Consider the following 18,696-nt stretch of genomic DNA (forward strand, 5'->3'; position numbering starts at 1 on the left):
TATAGTGCCAAATAAAATTCTCAAATGCTGCATGAAATAAAAGACCACTGGGAAAAAGAATGGACGAGCCAGCGCAGAAAAGAACTTCCCTTCTAGTAATAATCGCTATACGACGACGTACTTACGACCTCTTTCTTTAATACAATCTGAATCGGTCTGTTGAAAAACTTAAACAAAGTACACAAAATACAGAAGTTTAATTTTGCAAAAAACTAGTAAACTATATTTTCTATTTTCTCATTGTCTTCTGCGTTTCAAAATATAAAAAGAAGTTATAAAAGATTGAATCATTTGGACTTATAGACGCGCTCTCCTGATAATTTTTTCCGGAGAGGCCGGACGAGACGAGATCTAAAGGATCATCTGGTCCATATAGTAACCCATTTCATACGTCTTTTGTGGCTTATCCTCCCTGACTCTCCCTCAATAATTTCCTTTAATCCTGTATCAAGCGCACTGGAACTGAGAAAGTTACTAATGTGAAATGCACTGATTACCAAAATTGCTGTAATGGTTTGTTCCTCGCTTTGAGACAGGAACGAGATACAAGTTGCCTGAGTACGAAAGAGACTTGTCTTCCGAGGGAAAAAGCAAGATGAGCCCGGCTATGCCAATGGGAAAAAGCTAGATAGAAACTAAAATATTAAACGTCCGAAAAAAGTTTGATCTCAGACGCACCTTTATTCTATTCATTGGGTTTGATATTCATTATTTTTATTTTAATTCACAAACCTCCAATTAAAGCGTTCTCAAGAATTGAACAATTACGCCTTGATAAATTAAGCTTTTTGCTTCTCAATGTTTCCAAAAGAAAAACAAACACGAAAAAAAAAAAAAAGAATAAAAATAAATAAGCTTAAGAAATAAACGAGCATATTTACCATTAGTTTGCTCTTTTAACACAAATTTTGTCATTATAGTTTCGTTATGCTTTTTAATGCGACAATAGCCTGAAGCGAGATGACTTTTATTACCCCATCTCTAACCATAATCCTTTTCAAAATTGCTTTTCTTCTTTAATTATGACTGTTGTTTCCTCCTGGAGTCTCCAATGAATCAAAACTCTTAATCTAAATAATTTTAAAAACTACTATGGTATAGGTCGGGGGTTACAATTCTGCTCTGTAGACACGTGAGATAAGATCGGCAAGTTTTATTTGCAGATTTTGTATCGCTAACGCGCGTTTACTGATATCGTTATCGTATCGTTGTCAGTTTAATGGTATCGTTTTTAGATATTTATCTTCGAACCATCAGCTTTAGACTGAATTTACTGTTTCACCGCACCTGTATAATGTTTCTTTTTGTATAAGAAGCACCTGTCATACATATCCCGCCTACACACCACAACCCTTAGGCAACGGCTATTTTAAATGCTATGTTCGACAGTTATATTGAGCTGTTTGATGCATGCTTATTGTCCGTCTCGTTATGGAGAGCATAGGATAACCTAAAAGATGTTAAGGGAGGCCCCACCCCCCCCCAACCGTATTAAGCTTTTTTGGTATTTTTAACGCCCTCCCTTGATGAGGGCAGAAAAGAAAAAAAATTCTAACAAAGAAAATTCCATAGCAATCAATTAAACGTTTTTACGTTTTTTTAGGTCCCCCCCGAAGGAATGATTTCATTGATGGACATGATGAAGCCGGGTTTTTCTATATTTTAGACACACTAAAATCCTGCTCTTAATCAATCACCTGCTTAGGAGTATCAGTAGAGAATCTGTCGTACTGGACGAAAGAAATAGAAGAAGCGCGAATTAAACGTTCCCACCAAGGCACATTTTTATCACGTATGCTTTTTTTTTGCAAAGACTAGTATTTTACCAATGTTATAAAAGATCGTATAACTATAAGAAAATATGTAAAAAAGACATTTGATAAGATGTTAAGGTAATCGCATAAATCAACGATGAAAATTGATTAAACAAACGAAAGAAAACAAACGAAAGAAAAACAAACGAAAGAAAACACATGAAAGAAAAAACAAAGGAAAAAAGACAAACTAAAGAAACACAACGAAAAAAGCAAACGAAGAAAAACCAACGAAAAGAAAAAACAAACGAAGAAACACAAACTAAAGAAACAAACAGGACGGACTGAATACATCTCATACAAAACTGAACGTACAAATAATTTGACACTCAGCTTTGTAAAGCAAAGTGTTAAAAAACATATCCTATGAAACTGAAATCAATTTTATGCAAACCAAAACCCTTCTCAGTATATGCTCTTCCAATGATCCGATGAGGATATATATACCGAACTAATCTTTTTTCAAATCTTTGGTTAGTCTTGCCTTATTTTTTCAAAAAATTGTATTTTTATTATTAAGTTTAATAAGATGAATAAAACGAATGTAGCATGTTTTTGGATATAGGTTTACCTAAAAGATTGTTAATTTTTTCTTCACTATCAGTAGATCCAATGGCTTCTATTTTTATATTTGTTTGTCCTATTTATTACTTGAATACCATTCCCTTTTTTTAAGGAAGTTGATAAATGTTACTGATTCACTTTCGTTGCTAATTTCATTTCTGATTTATCAGTTCTACTACTACTACCAAACTAATCCCATCTTCCCCTAGCGCGTCTGGTTTTGTGACGGTTCGTCATTTCCACTCGGTTCCGTTTCTGGGCCAGAAAATTCAGTTTAAACTTCCTATCCTCCCGCCTCATTATTTGGGGTTTGTGCATGAGTTCTTCAACAACCGATGTTAATGTCATCCCTACGCGACAACGAGCTACCTATTTCAACAACACGAAATAACGGACAAACTTCCTTGGTAACACGACAGCGACTCAACTGATCAAATATATTTCCAGTATTGAGAACTCTTTCTTCAAGATTAGAAGGAAGCCTTAAGATCAATACCAGCAGAAGAGTTAGATAATTTTGAAGCCTCATAATTCAATTTGATTCGGGAAAGATAAACAGGAAAATCACTATATGGTCACCGTCTAAAAATGTTATTCGGTACCTGAAACCCTATAATTTCGACTATTTACCTTCGAGATAAACCTGCTGCATGCGACAAAAAATAAATGTCACAAAAATTAATTAAGCTTAACGTTTTTGGCACTTAAACAAAAATTGGCCTAAAAATTGTTCAATGATTTGTAGTGCCCGGTTCTTACAGCCGGATTCATTTATTGAAACTGGTATTTCTAATGACGTGAATTGGCTTTCGGGTGACTGCTTTCTTTACTAAACTTCGATTTTTGCATCTATAATTTTGACTCAAACTCGAGAGACATTTCAAACGAACGGGCCCAGATTCTCACAAACTGAGTACATGTACGCTTGCCACTTTGAGTCCTCACAAAGTTTATCAGTTTGATAACCAACCATTTTTCACTTTTTTTTCCCAGCGATTATTCTTAATAAGTTTTAGAAGTATAATTTACGATAAAAACGAAAAAAAACGAGAAAAAATTTTTTTGTGTCAATATTTATTTTCGTTCGTTGGACAAATAACTTGAATTTTCAAATCCAAATTCAATAATGTCCCCATTAGAGGTAGGAAATATGGGGCCGAACAGGAAAATATTTTTAGGAATAAGTAATTATCGAATAATCTTTTACAGATTTTTTAAAAAAACGTTGTCGGTCCGAGACTCAGGAATGGGCGATCTGAAGCTAAAAGAAATTTTTGTACTTTTATCATTTTTTTGGCTAATACGAAAAATCCTATTTCTAACAAAAAAGGTTAAGCTTTATATTCCAATCTTTAACTGAAAGGAAACTACGTTGCTGCCTAGATTTCACTCGATTTCTGACCGACACAGCTTTAAGAAATAAAACAAAAGGTGTATACATATATAAATGTACATATATACCGAAATATAGCGTGTGCTTATTGAAATGATTTTGCTTCGTACCGGCACGAGACCAACTGTCCAGCTCTAGTCCCTTGTTACCGGTTGTTAGTCGTACTAAATAGTCACTGAGTTTTACTTCAACCTCACATGACATTACATTAAGATTCCGCTTGTTTTGATAACATTCTCGACACATGCACGGAGCTAAAGCAAGGCATTCTTAAACTTTTTGTTCTGCTGTTCTACATAAAACGGAAGTTTATTTGGAGTGTCAGGAGAAAATAAACAAACACTTCTCTTCAAATATCATATCGTCTAGCTTGTACAGCGTGGGCGTCTAAGTTGTTCCTGCCATTGGTAACCAAATTTTTCGCGACCCAGCTTGTTTATAATTTGGTTTTTTTAATAATTTGGAAATACCGTTACCAGATCGTGGCAAACGAATCCAATGGAAATCATCAAAAACATCTTTAATTAATTGCGCAATCCCAAACAAATTAAACACTTTGTTCAGGAATTTAAAATTCACGGCTTGTAATATTTCAATTGCCACCTGGATTCACCTACTTGAAATTCCTCAGTCAATCTCTGACTGCGAATTTATGATTACCTAGGAATTGTAAACGTGGACATATCGCTTGGAGCTTCGTTGGAAAGCCGAAAAATAAAGAAAATACATTTTGTGTTATTTCTCTCCTTTACTATGGCGACTCTGTCCGTAAAACGTTAAGACAAGACAAAACGAATGTGGCATTTCTTTAGTACTGGTTGTAAACATAACGCCGGCTTTTTTAGTCTCAGTAACCAACTTATAAGCTACTTATTTTCTCCTTACAAAGTCTAACGACAATAAGACGACAACACAAGCATGAAAAATCAATAACTTGCGAGCCATTTATACTTTAAGGCAAATAATAAAGACTCTAAAAACTGTGTTACCTTCTCAGTATAAGTTGTTAGACTTTAATAACAAAGACCACTTCACCAGCGTTCCCGGTTTTCTTTAACCCGAATTTTCATTCTTTTACCTAGCTAGTTTCTGTCGATTCTATTTTTTATTTTCGTTTTCATTTTTGACACCCTAAATTTGTATTTCTATTTCGAGAAGCCCAATTTTTGGTTCATTTTCTTGTGTTGATGCTACTTTAAACTCAAGCTATTGTACTCAAGCAAACTAACTCACGCTAATATCTATCTATGAATGCGCCAGTTTTTCTCGACTTCAAAACGAATAGGTGCATTTATTATTGGAGTTTACCCAATTCATAAGCTCTAATGTTCTATCTTTGAAATTCAATCGACTCCTCTCCCGTTGTTAGTTGTGTTTCCCGCATCAATGCCTTCTGATGTAGATAATATTCTTACGTAAAGCCACACGTGTTTCCATTTGGCACTAACCCCATGTGACGTCATCCCTAGCGCTCGACAAAAAAGCAACAATTTCCAAACATGTCTACCTAAGTACTTCATTCACCAACAAAAGCATTTACAAACCTCACGCACCAATGAAAATAGATTGTCTAAATTTCATGCAAAGCGATCTTTTCAATATCATTTACCCTCTGGCTGTTTGTCTCCTTAAGATTATACAATTTTCATTCATAATGCATTCTAAACATTTCAAACAGCTTTCGAGACAGTTGTCATTTTGGCACGAGAAGTGTAAGGTTTGTCATTATTATTATTATTTCCGATTTACAAAGAGTAGTTTGAACAACTTTTAATCTGATTTTCTCGCGATAGCAGCATTCTCTTGTTACACAATACCGTATACGGCTGGCCCTCGTGGACAAATCGAAAGATAATGGTTTTTAATATGCTTTGCTCTCCCAAATTAGCACAGCCGCATGTAGCTGACGTCATTCTCAATTGATATCCAGGCTCATTCATGAAGAGAAATCTATTCTTAGCTCGCTCCACAGGAACTGCACAAATCCAGAACAGGTAGTTCTCATGAGATTCAGTCTCTTTGAGCTTTGAGCGTATCGACATCGAACAAGCAGAGTAAGAGAAGGAAGGAAAGTCCTTGGAGATTGGAATTACAATGGGGGAAAATTACAGCATTGGTAAGTATTGAGTCTGTTGCTTACTTCTGTGAGCTCTGAGAATAATTTTAGAGTCGTTTATTGGAGTTTTCAAAAAAAATTCAATTTAATGGTTTGATCAGAGCAGATCTAGTGAATAAGAAAAAGAGAGATACTGAGTGTGTGAGTGAATTCTCGATCGAACTTCAACGAGAGACTAAAATATCTACTTTTTTGTCAGCTTACCGATTAATGTTTATTTGTTAAAAGGATGGCTTCATGTGCAAATGGTTTTCTTTTTCCCCACTCAAATTCTATCTTCAGAAATTGACAACGTTTACACTGGAAAAGTTGTTCAAAGCTTATTTGCAAAACAACACTACTATACCTGTGCTTGCGTTACATGTATAAATATGAGCGAGGCCGTACTTGATCTAAATGCCTTACTCGAGTAATGAAGAAAAATTTTGCAAAAACTTTTTAAGATCTTAATACAAATGAACGAAAACCAGTCGGTTAAAACATGTTTATCCAAGATTATGAAACTTAATATTTCGTATATTTTTTTCTTCAAACACCTTCTAATAAAATTTATAAACTTGTAAGAGGTTTCTAAATTAGAAAAGAAAATGTTTTAAGCAGGTTATAGAGCGTAACGCGTTTTAAAGAGTTTTCCATTAGCAAAACAACGGTTCAAGGTTTCTTTTTACTTCACAATAACCCATGTTAATAAAATGCATTGTGGTGGTATATTTTACAATATTTTTTACCTGTAGTAGTTAAGTGAGTTTTTTACCAAGGCGTTGTAAAATTAAGAGCAACTAAAACAGGCTTTATGACATGCAGTTTGTGAGAGGGCGAGGGTCATTAGCGAGATCTCTTGCCAGGCGTCGATCACGATACTCTCGTGCAAAAAAGATAACACCTCGAAGGAAAACTTAAAAATGAACATCCTATTAAACCACAGCCAATACTCCGAGAGGCTTAAACAGCTATGTAGAATAGACCTGCCAAACACTCTCTTCTATTTATAAAAAACACCAGCTTTAAGAAATGTAAAAACTTGAAAAGAAAAAGAGAACATTCGGAAGTACCACTTCAAGCCCACGCCGCTAGTTTTGGTGCCAACATTGTAAAACCATTTTAACTCGCCGTAGTTGACTGACGAGGGCAAGGTGGTTTCTTTTTGAGAGAGGGAAGACCACCTTTTAAATGCTAGTAGTTGTTCAACTTGCTAGGGGGTTTGTGGTTTTGATTGTTTCAGAACGGTCCACGACACAAATCACGAGTACCTGTACTAATAGTAATCCTTAATGGCAAAACAAGAAGAGGAAACGAACGGACTAGGCCTAAGGGACGGACCATTAGATAAATGAGGAGGGGGTTTGCGTATTTCCAAAAAAGAAATCTAGCAAGTACTGACTTCACCTACGAAAAAAAAAGTTTTTTTTTTACAAAAAAAAAAAAAAAAAAAAAAAATCCTGCAACTTCCACCTAAATTATCTAATGGCATCTCTAAGAGAACCAGAAAACCAGAGAGTCTCTCTCTTGTATAGAATATCTACAAGCACCATACTAATAAATACATATTAGTACTAGTTTTGACGAGTTAGTGCTAAGCGATAAATATTCCTCAACGACCGTAATAAAACGATCCAATTCGTTCTGGCGAAGAAAACATCCCAACTTTTGGCACTGAAATCTTTCCCCCATTTTTTCCCCAGAGATTTTGGTTGCAGTGGATTTGAAGGTTTTTTTAAAGGTGTTTTAAAAAGTTTAAAAAAATATTTTTGAAAAGAGGGCTTTTATAAAGACTTAGAATATAATTATTCAGCTTTAACGTGAGTTTGTCTGCATATTTTCTTCCTTTTTTCTTCGTCGCCATGTCAGTACATTATAGTTATAGACGCCTTTAGATCTAATTAAAGAAGACATTAGTACTGTCCTTAGTTCCTTCTTTCTTTCTTTCCTTCCTTCCTTCCTTCTCTTATCAAAACAGTTAAATAGAGTACCCACTATTTCAAAAAACAGTTGTACGATCCCAACTAGGTTTTCTTTTTTCATTTTCATTATCTCCGCTTTTATTAGCGATCTCTAGTTGGCCAAACAAAAATCAATACACTGAACAAGTTTGTAAGTGTTCAAGACCTTCATTTTGAAAGACATCTCAAACAATTCCTGTCAGTAGCTGATGTTCGTAAGTTTGGATCCAAGGACAGAAAGAGCTACCAAAGCTATTTAGTTAGTGATCTCTAGTTCGCAAAACTACAGAATCGGTACTTATCAAACAATACATCTCAAGCAGGTCGATTCAGTAGCTGATGTTCGTATTTCGGATCCGATGACAAAAAAGAGTGGTCAAAGCTTATCGCTATGTGGCATCTAGCCATGACCGCATAAGAAAAAAAAAAGAAGAACTGAAGTATTTTGGATATCTAACGAGAAGTGTGTGCTGTTTGAAAACAAGCCGTCCTCAAAACTATAGACCTTAAGCCCCGTTTACACTAGCGATTTTGCTGCGATTTTTTTTTTCGATTTTGTCCATAATAAATAATGGTAAAGAATTTACTTGTAAAGTTTTTTTCAGGATACCAAGATTTTCCTAGACGAATGTCTTTTTGAAGGATGAGACAAAAGATTTCATATTTCCGAAATAATTGCCACAAAAATTGCAGCAAAAATCGCCAGTGTAAACGGGGCTTTAAATTGATCTTTACAGAAAATGCTTTATATAATCCTAAAAGAAAACAATCCAAGATAAGTTTCACAACAACAGGAATTATTTAAAAAAAACCATTAGTTATCGACAAACGTTATTACGATTTTAAAATGATGCAATCTTAAAAAACACGTCAATGTTTACTGCGTATCCTTCTCGTCACATCCCAGAACTAAAACTCTGACGAACTTGAGCGCCTTCTAAAACAATCTTATCCTAGTTTTTTTTTCTTTGAACTTCTCTTCGTCGGCTCTGAGCAAACCAACATAAAGCAGTGGGGTTTTAACGAAATGTGCAAGTCTATAAAACTGTTGCTAAATTATATTTTTTGCTATGAAATTAAACGCGCAAGAAAAGCACAAACGCGGCAATGTTACTGAATACGACTTACGTTAGTTTTCACGACCATTTTCTAATTTTTGTGAGAGCCTTCTTGTCGAATAAAAGACACTCTTTTGTTAGATTGCTTAACAGTTTTTGAAAACGTTATATCAAAAAGATTTAAAGAATATGTTTTTCGGGGAAAACAAAACATGAATAGAGAAAAAAATCAACAAATTTAATATCTTATATATCCAATTGTCTTTTTTTTTAATTAATATTCTTTAAAGGTTATAATTCATTATTTTTATTCATTGAACTTGTTTTTATCTTCGATATCATCTGGCCATTTAAAGCCAGTGTTTAATGGAACGTATAAAGGAGACAGAAAACGCGACAACAACGAACAGCGGGTTTTGGCTATGAATCTTTGATATCTTGGGCGAGTTAGGGGTACCACCATCACCAACACTTAAGCAACGTTTTCAAAGAATAGAAACACGGTTCAAGACAGTATTAATCGCAAAAACACTTTAAAAAGTTTGATAGTCGGCTTACAAACGTAAATTGAATTAACTCGTGATAGTGGAAGATGATAGCCAAGTTATATTAGGAGGTTTGCTCGTGTTGTTTTTCAAATGGCAAAGGCTTTAAATCAATTAGAGCAGTGCGTTGCTGTCGTTTTCCCAAACAATTGAAAATTTGTTGTTTTGAACTGAAATTCAAAAGAGTACGACAAGAGTTATCATTTTGCTTCTAGCTTGTTCTTCTTGTTGGTCTTGTTCGTGTTGGTCTAGGCTTGTTCTTTTTGTTGGTCTTGTTGGTCTTGTTCGTGTTGGTCTAGGCTTGTTCTTCTTGTTCGACTTCGTCTTCTCCGTCTTGTTCTTCTCCTTGTTTAGCTTTGCTCTTATCTGTCTTCTTTCTCCTCCTGCTTCTCTTTTTTTTTCAAATACTTTATTTTGTCGACTTTATTTTTTTTTATTGTCTTTTTTGATTTTTTACTGTGTCATACTTCACAGCGCTTTCCACCGTCGTAAAATTTTATCATCCTTATTCGCCTTCAAATTTTATCTTATCATTTCACATGCAGAAACTTGAACTAACTATATCGGTTTTGCTGTTTTTTCCCCTCTCTTGAAATCTCCAGAACGAATTCTAACTTTGACTCCCTAATAAACAGCTTCAGGATGGGTTCGACGAAATTAGGACAACTCATTTGAACTGATATTTATTTATTGCCAGAGAGAAAGGTGAAAACATGCAATGCACACTGAAGATAACCCAAAGAAAAAATGGACCCTCGAAGAAAAGTAGAGAAAACAGTCAAGCAACTGAACTTATATAAAGGAAATTCGTTCTTTGCTTAATTAATCGACCAGTTTCTAGGGAGACCGGTTGCGTCAGCCATTTAAGATAAAATACACGCAAAAGCTTTTTTCAACAGAGGCACATTCCAAACAGATATCTTTCTTCGTCAATTTTTTTTATTTATTTCAAGATTTATTTTAGATTCATAAACATTCAAGCAATTTTTTATCTAGCTCATGGTTAACTGAAATTTCACAATACAGAGTTAACGAGTTATAAGGAGTTTGTTGCGCAACTTAAAGCGAGCCAGAGTATAAAACTTGTTTTTAAAAGCGTAACACGAAAATCCAAAACAATTCCAGAAGTTGTTATTCAAGTCTTGCAAACAACAAAAGTATAAGAATCTTAATATAAAAAACGAATATAAGAAAAAAAAAAGTCTATTTTATACGCGCTGGTGTTTTCAATTAAACTTAGTTTGATTATAAATTATGTATTTAGACTAAATGTATTCGAAGAAAAATTAGACAATAACAGTTATTAAATATTGAGCTCCGGTTTTGGCAATGTCCAATTTAATTGTGTTAAAGCATAGCGACATATAACTTTGCTCAAGGCGTTATTTCTATTGTCTGAAACGCAGCTAAAAACAGTGTTAATTGGTTTTCGATATTTGGTAATGTTGAGTTAAAAAAGATAGGTTAAGAGCAGACACCCGATTGGGTGTGCAACGTCTGTCTGATAGTGAAAGACTAATAGAGATTTAATTTAAACATTTTTGTCTTGTTTTGCCTCACTTTCTCCCTCTTTTTTATTCTTCTTCTTTTCTTTAGGGCTTTTTCCTCAGTTTCTTTCGGGAATCTCCTCTCAACTGAAACTTTAATCTATGATCCATCCATCCATCCATCCATCCATCCATCCATCCATCCATCCATCCATCCATCCATCCATCCATCCATCCATCCATCCATCCATCCATCCTCCGTTCAGTCTGTTCAATAATTTATTTTATTACCAGGTTAAAAAAGCGAACGTCATCATCTGACATATTTCTAGGCCACCTTGAACAAAGCAAACGGCCCAAACCTGCAGAGTCTCCTATTTCCTAAAGAACGTATTAGACATTTGAACTTATATGATTATAATGCTATTATAAATTGTTTATCAACTAAGTGCCAAATTCCTCTTTCGTCATAACCATAAAAGAGTTTTTGTTTTAATTGTAATACGAGAGCTTAAAGCTGAACACACAATGCGGCCATGGTACAATTCGTTAAGTTTGCAACGCCGACAAAAAGTCATGTAAAACTAAAAGAGTGTAAATAGCACCTCACGTTAGGTCCTAGTCGTCCCTGACTTGGCATTTGAGGTTCTAATATGATTGACTCTAACGAATAATGCAAACTACAAGATCTTAGAGAGACAGGTGAACTTTGTAAATTACTCGGGCGCTAAGTAAACAAGATACAAAATAATAGTCTTACTTTGAACAATCAGTCATAAAGATGGCAGCTTGGGGACAATGCTCATTGATGGAGAATATGGAAGATTATGTCTGATCTAATAACTTTAGAAGAGAGAATCTTGAGAGGAAAGAAAGAAAGAAAAGGAGAAAAGAAGGAAGGAAGAAAAAATCAGAAACCCAAGAGTTTAAAAGCTTATAAAAACTCTAGAGGAGAGAATCTTGAGAGGAAAGAAAGAAAGAAAGAAAAGGAGAAAAGAAGGAAGGAAGAAAAAATCAGAAACCCAAGAGTTTAAAAGCTTATAAAAACTTTAGAGGAGAGAATCTTGAGAGGAAAGAAAGAAAGAAAGAAAGAAAAGGAGAAAAGAAGGAAGAAAGAAAGAAAGAAAGAAAGAAAGAAACTAAACAAAGGAAGAAAGAAAGAAAGAAAAGAAAGGAAGGAAGAAAGAAAAGAAAGAAAAGAAAGAAAAGAAAGGAAGGAAGGAAGGAAGGAAGGAAGGAAGGAAGGAAGGAAGGAAGGAAGGAAGGAAGGAAGGAAGGAAGGAAAGAAATATCAGAAACCCAAGAGTTTAAAAGCAAGACTAATAATATGATCAGCTGTTCAAGTGAGTGTTTATATTTATACATTAGTCAATGATGGCAGTCCGGCACAGCATCACCACAAAGGCTATACTAATCATTAGAAACTGTTTATTAATATTAAATAATTTTTAACTTCCTCACGAATAGAAGAAAAAATATATATAATCTAATCTTCGTGTGGTGGATGTTGCTCTAATAATTTGTACGAAACGTTAAAATAACGTCCATTATTATATTAGACATTCGATCCAGCCACGAGCAGCTAGACATACCGATTTTATTAACATGACTTTTAAGAATCGCCGTTTTATATTACTCTCAATGGGAAGACAGTTGTGAGGAAGTCTTTGTGCTTTGCTCTGTGTGAATAGTGATGTTAATTAGATATATAAAAGTGAGAGTCTTGTGCGGGCTTTGTTTTATTGCCAGCTCACTGATCAGCGTAGGGCGCGGAAGGATAGTTTATTGCTCTGCGATTGGTGTGTAGTTTCGATGTCTTATCTAGAGGGGGAAGTAGATTTGATGGACAAGAGTCCTTGGGATGGATGTTGCTGTGTTGTTGAGGCTGTGGGAATAACAGATGGAGGTGAGAATGAATATGGGATCGAATGTTGTAGGATCTCAGCCATTCTTCCTTGCTTTATTGGTTTTTTCTGCCTTCCTTTCTTCATGTCTTTCCTTCCCGTTTAGTCCTTCTTCTTCTTCTTCTTCTTCTTCTTCTTCTTCTTCGTCTTCTTCTTCTTCGTTTCTTCTTCTTCTTCTTCTTCTTCTTCTTCGTCTTCTTCTTCTTCGTTTTCTTCTTCTTCTTCTTCTTCTTCTTCTTCTTCCTCCTCCTCCTCTTCTTCTTTCGTAAGATACGAGGTACAACAAATTCTCCGGTTTTGGATGTTAGCTCATTTCTCCTATGAATGTCATAATTTCTTATTGTCATAATTTTATATTTTCAGGAGAAGGAAAAGTGAACCAGCTTGGTGGCGTGTTCGTCAACGGGAAACCGCTTCCACGAATTGTACGCCAGCAAATTATCCAGATGGCGGAGTTAGGCGTCAGACCATGCGACATCAGCCGACAGCTTAGAGTGTCACATGGATGTATAAGCAAACTATTGGCTAAATATCAAGAGACAGGGTCCTTTGAACCGGGTAAACGACGAACCGCGCGAACCAATGATGTGACGGAAGACCACGAGAAAGGACACTATAGAATGTCATGGGAGGACCAAATACTGAATGGCAGCAAGCAACCATCTTTGAATTCCACCGAGAGGTATTTTGCAGGTTCCCACGAAGATTTTTGGGAGAAGTATGGATTTGCAAGATACGAAGGTTCAAACGACAAGGAAGTGAAAAGAGAAGGAACAAATAGTCTATCTCGGACGCGATGTTCGTTTTCTATCGCAAGCATTCTTGACCTTGATCAAACTGAAAGAAGCCAATCATCTAGTCATGGTAAGTTTAAATGTGTTTTTTTCCCTTCATATTGTGTAGTAAGAAATCAGTACGCATATATATGTACTGTTTAATAAACGAGCAGGAGTGTTTTATCGGGTATAAAACACGAGGCGTAGCCGAGTGGTTTTAGACCCGATAAAACACGATCTGCGAGTTTATTAAACGGCTTAAAAAACTCCTGATGTATGTTCTCATACTGTACCGAATTCTTTACGAAATGAACCAAGTTTGATAGAGAAAATCGAAGTTAAAGTTTATGCAAATGAAGACGAATCTATATCAGATATGAAACCTCCTTCATGGTCATGATTTCTATTGTGTTTCCTTCATGAATTATTAATGAGTTTTTTAAATATATATATATAAAGTTAATAATATTACATAAAAAATACATATAGAGGAAAATATATATGAAATAACAGAATGAAATAACTTTTTAAAAAATGTAAAAAAAATTTAAAAAAATTCGTGTAATTAGTTATGTGAAGGTGGACGGCATATAGAGAAAAATATATATGAAATAACAGAATGAGATAATTAAAAAAAATGTATAGTAAAAAAAAAATCGCATAATTAGCTATGGAGGTGGACGGCATTAATGTATTATTTTTAGGGTAGGATTAATAATACTCTATTTAACAGTTCCCTTCAGTGACAACAAATAATAGTTTGAAGTCGAGGTTGGAGTTGCCGCGCATTCTCGACTTTCACATACCCATAAAGCCTTGCGTCTTTGGGGGGTCAATCAATCAAAAAACCTGTCCCAAATTGAAAGGTTTCGTAATTGAATTTATACTATACCTGCTTTTATCTGTACAATACTGATGATTATCAGTTTATTCCAAGTTATCTTTGCGTGTACAGATCATGAAGAGTTTTGGTCTTACAGAAAATGTATTGACTTACGAAAAAATGTTTAAAATTTACCTTAAACGTCTTCTATCTTTTTCTGTTTTTTACTTCTTCATTTTATCTTTGGATGCCAAACAAAGTATTTTCAACATTGTCTGATCAGCCTTCAGCAAAATAAGTGGGTTTTTACCCTCTGGTTACCCCCCAAAGACGCAAAGGATTATGGGGACGTGAAAGTCGAGAATAGCAAAACTATGTATCATGCGCGGTCGTGATCACTGAACGGAACTGTGAAATGGATTATTCTTATCAGAACCCTACTAATTTCTGACTAGAAGTACTTCTTATACATACTTTATTATATGCTAGTTTTTTTTAGATTATTATTCTTTGCATCCCTTATTATACTTCTTGTTGCTAAAGATGCTGCTTAACTTCTCTTCCCCTTCGTGGCATTCATTCATTGGTTAACCATATGATCTTATTATTCATAGGCTCATTCCACAGCAAGTTTCCAGGCGACGGCGGAGAATACGGTCATTTTACCCAAAATAATCTCCCCAAGAAGCCTTTGATTCATTATCAGAGAAGAAACAGAACTAAGTTCTCCAAGAAGCAACTGGAGGAGCTTGAGCGCACCTACGATGAAACGCATTACCCTGACATCACGACAAGAGAGGCGTTGGCCAAACTGCTAAAAGTACCAGAATCAAGAATACAGGTACGACACTGAACTTTAATAAAGTTTGTGCTTCAAGGCCAGTCTAGAAGAATAGACCCCTTGCATTTGTGTGACGGTCAAAGCAGCTCAACTTGGAGGACAAAATGCAAGAATTTCAATCTCCTCAGAATTGAAAACCTATTGTTATGTCCTCCATGCATTCCGACGTGCTGTAAGGTGTCTATAGACCTCTTTATCTTAGCGTCAGTATTGTTTTCCCACTCAGACCACGTGTCATTCCCTGGAATATAATTTCTTTCTTTAATAGTTGCACATGAGAAAATGGTCATATGGATATGAAACTCAAACAAAGAATCTTATTGTCTTGAGAATGACACGTGATCTGAAATGGGAAATCATTTCGCCCGAGATAAAGAGGTCTGCTGGTCTTTCGTGCTTGTGTTTGCGTCGAGGTTTTTAATGCTTTTAACAAGCCAGTTTTCAAAGCTTTTTTGCTCACAGTTAAAAATGCCAGTCATATGCGCTCACGAGATTTCAATCCAAAGAACTGCATTTTTTACTTGGGCTCTTGACTGATGTTTTAGCCATAGTTCATGTGCACTCGGACTACCTCAGTGCTGATCCAAAGGATTGAACCAAATTTAACAACGGATTCATTTTATGCCATTCTAGGTCTGGTTCTCAAACAGACGATCCAAGGGCAAAAGAAAATGAGATCACAGATGGAGCTAAACTCGGAGCTCAGCTCAACTAAAACTTATTCGTATGAGAGAGATGAATCGGGTCTCGCGCCATTCAGGATGCCATCACCGTGCAGCAGTCGTATCTCCTGTTATTCGTTAATACGTCGTCTTTCTCCCCGCCAGTCCATGTTACTCGCACTACATGTACTTGAATCAAGACCAGCCATATTTATCGCTATAATTAGAACGTAGATATTAATATGAGAAGAAAGAAAAAAAGAGAGAAGAAGAAGAGAAATGGAGAAGTAAAGAGGAGAAGAAGAGACGCAAAAACTAATAGAAGGAGCACTAATGAGAACTCCGCCGTCCTCCTCCGCCTCCTCCCTCAAAAGATCAAGAACAAGAACAAGAACAAGAGCAAGAAGAACAAGAAAGGAAGAAGAAGAAAAAGAACAGAATTTCATTTCAATTTCGTGCTCGAGCTATTTAATTTGTTCAGAATGAAAAACCATTTAGAAGTCACATTAGTTTTCCTTTTAGCTATTTTTCGTAAGGACAATAGGACTTTTGAATGCAAAATTGTGATTTTTATATAATATTTTAGAGCAATGTAGGAATTATGAATGTTTACTTCGCGGGTATTCGTACATATACTTCACAAAAATATATATCAACTTTTAGAGTGATAGTTCTCAATATAAACACTACATACTTATATATTTCACGTGTGAAACGTGAAAAATTATTTAACCTTAATTCGTAATAAATTCTGACTGAAGGTTAACTATAAAAATTAAATATAAATATAAAAAAAATACGAAGATATTTTAGTCGTTATCAGTAATGTAACTCAATTGCATTATATAAATTAATCAAGACCAAATTCAAAACTCGAACCGATGTGAGGCTTAAGTTGTGAACAAAGGAATCTGGCGTGACTCAAAGTAATCTGGCGTGATTCAAAAGTCGTGATTCGTGACTTTTGAATCACGCCAGATTACTTTGAGTCACGCCAGATCCCTTTGTTCACAACTTAAGCCTCAAATCGGTGCGAGTTTTGAATTTGGTCTATAATATAAGTTAACAAAATTACTTCAGTCATGGTTGTAAAAATATTAGTGAAAGAAATATACGGGATAGCTGATGAGAGTTCAATATTACAGTGACCGAATAGTCTAATGTAAATTAGTGAAAATTGGAAAATAAAAAGAATATAAAATTAGTTGCTATCATAATGTCTTGCCCTTTTCTTGCACTTTGCACTGCTTTTTTTTTTTTTTTTTTTCCTTCTCTTCTCTTCCCTTCCCTTCTCTGCTCTTCTCTTCTCTTCTCTTCTCTTCGCTTCCCTTCTCTTCCCTTCCCTTCTCTTCCCTTCCCTTCTCTTCTTTTCCCTTCTCTTCTTTTTCCTTCTCTTCTCTTCCCTTCTTTTCCCTTCTCTTCTTTTTCCTTCTCTTCTTTTTCCTTCTCTTCTTTTCCCTTCTCTTCTTTTCTCTTCTCTTCAATAGCTTCAAAATAAATATTCAGAAATTCAATTTCCTTCAGCTGTTTTTCTTTCTCTTGAAAAGACAAATTAGATTAAAGGATAAAAACGAAGTTCATCAATTTCTTCATCGTTTCTACTCAAGTGAGCACATTTCACTTCAAAACGTAGTTAGGTGACATTTCGAAACTTGCTGATCACAAGTGAATTAAATTTATTTACTTACAAATATTCTTTTTTCTTTCGGCGCATTCAAAGAGGAGACAACAAGACATTCCAAATTCAACTGACATAGTTATGACTTATTTGCCCGGATTGTCAAACAACCGAATAATCATCATTCAATATTTTGGTTGGTTTTCCGTACAAACGAGAAGGAAGAAAATGCCTACGAAAAAGACCTTGGTTGTTTAATTTTCTAAAACAATAAAATTAACAAAAAAATATTTTTAAAAATCATGTTAGAGTGATTTTATTCGACCCGTGAAAAAATAGTACGCATCATAATTATTATTAGACTCTTAACCCATTGTTTTCTTTTGTTTTGTATCAAATAGTACTAACTAAATAGTTATTTTTCTCTCGCGTGTTAAATAAAATCTACTCGCTATTACATGTGAGTAGAGTTTGGTAGGTGTGTTTGTAACAGTCGACTGAACATGGCCGACGCAGAGGCACTTGGAAAGTCAAGTGGCCCCTAAACGATACCTCTCAACGAAAGCTAATTACACATTATTATCACAAATTGGGAGACACTGCAACACCACTTACACTTAATTTTCTACTTCCATTTTTATATTAAGGAGTTACAACAGAGAAAATTAGGATTAAATTGACTTCCTATCAAGGATGACGATGGAAATTATTTGGGCAAATTACTTGCACGCGTCCATGAAATGGTGATCTTTTTTGTAAAGATTCTGTCATCATAAACAAGTTTTGATACGACAAAATGGATTGATAAAAACTTGCGTGATTGATCGTCAGTAAATGTTTCTTTAGGAGTTGGTGACGGGAATAGTGTTTGTATATTGTGTACGCCTCTTTAGATTTACTGACAATACTTCTCTATTTTTGAACCAATTGAGTCCGTTTACCTTCGAAAATATACGTAAAACAAACTCGTATTTTATATTTAACATAGAAAAGTGTTCTAACGCAGAAAAATATTTTTTCTTCGGGTACACTTTCCTAATGAGGACGTAAAGAAACCCTAGCAGTGACCACCCTCAGTGCCTACACCTCATACTAACCACCTCTCGTTCATAACTCATTGTAAAACGCATTTGACCATATCCATATGGAAAAGAG

General features: G+C 35.1%; 1 protein-coding gene across 2 annotated transcripts; it reads left to right on the forward strand.

Annotated features, from left to right (window-relative positions):
• The first annotated feature begins 5,518 nt into the window (after window positions 1-5,518).
• Window positions 5,519-15,936, forward strand: LOC148913590 (paired box protein Pax-3-A-like). Of its 2 annotated transcripts, none has more exons than XM_089033461.1 (4): window positions 5,519-5,887; window positions 13,185-13,685; window positions 15,035-15,261; window positions 15,895-15,936. In XM_089033461.1, exons 1-4 carry the CDS (start codon window positions 5,866-5,868, stop codon window positions 15,934-15,936), a joined length of 792 nt encoding a protein of 263 aa, XP_088889587.1. In that variant the 5' UTR covers window positions 5,519-5,865. The 2 variants fall into 2 exon arrangements, with proteins under 2 accessions (XP_088889587.1, XP_088889584.1); XM_089033458.1 differs by lacking the exon at window positions 5,519-5,887 and adding an exon at window positions 12,460-12,823.
• The last annotated feature ends 2,760 nt before the right edge of the window (window positions 15,937-18,696 follow it).

Source organism: Actinia tenebrosa, unplaced genomic scaffold (genome assembly GCF_029948245.1).
Source record: "Actinia tenebrosa isolate PJP-AT-01 unplaced genomic scaffold, QUT_ActTen_1.0 PGA_scaffold0__85_contigs__length_37466705, whole genome shotgun sequence".
Classification (NCBI taxonomy): Eukaryota; Metazoa; Cnidaria; class Anthozoa; order Actiniaria; family Actiniidae; genus Actinia; species Actinia tenebrosa.

Bases quoted from the DNA above. Each gene is read 5' to 3' on its own strand.
- LOC148913590 (XM_089033458.1), top strand. From the start codon at position 12,730: ATGTCTTATCTAGAGGGGGAAGTAGATTTGATGGACAAGAGTCCTTGG. The intron at 12,824-13,184 runs GTGAGAATGAAT...TTATATTTTCAG, and splicing joins TGTGGGAATAACAGATGGAG to GAGAAGGAAAAGTGAACCAG. The intron at 13,686-15,034 runs GTAAGTTTAAAT...TATTATTCATAG, and splicing joins AAGCCAATCATCTAGTCATG to GCTCATTCCACAGCAAGTTT.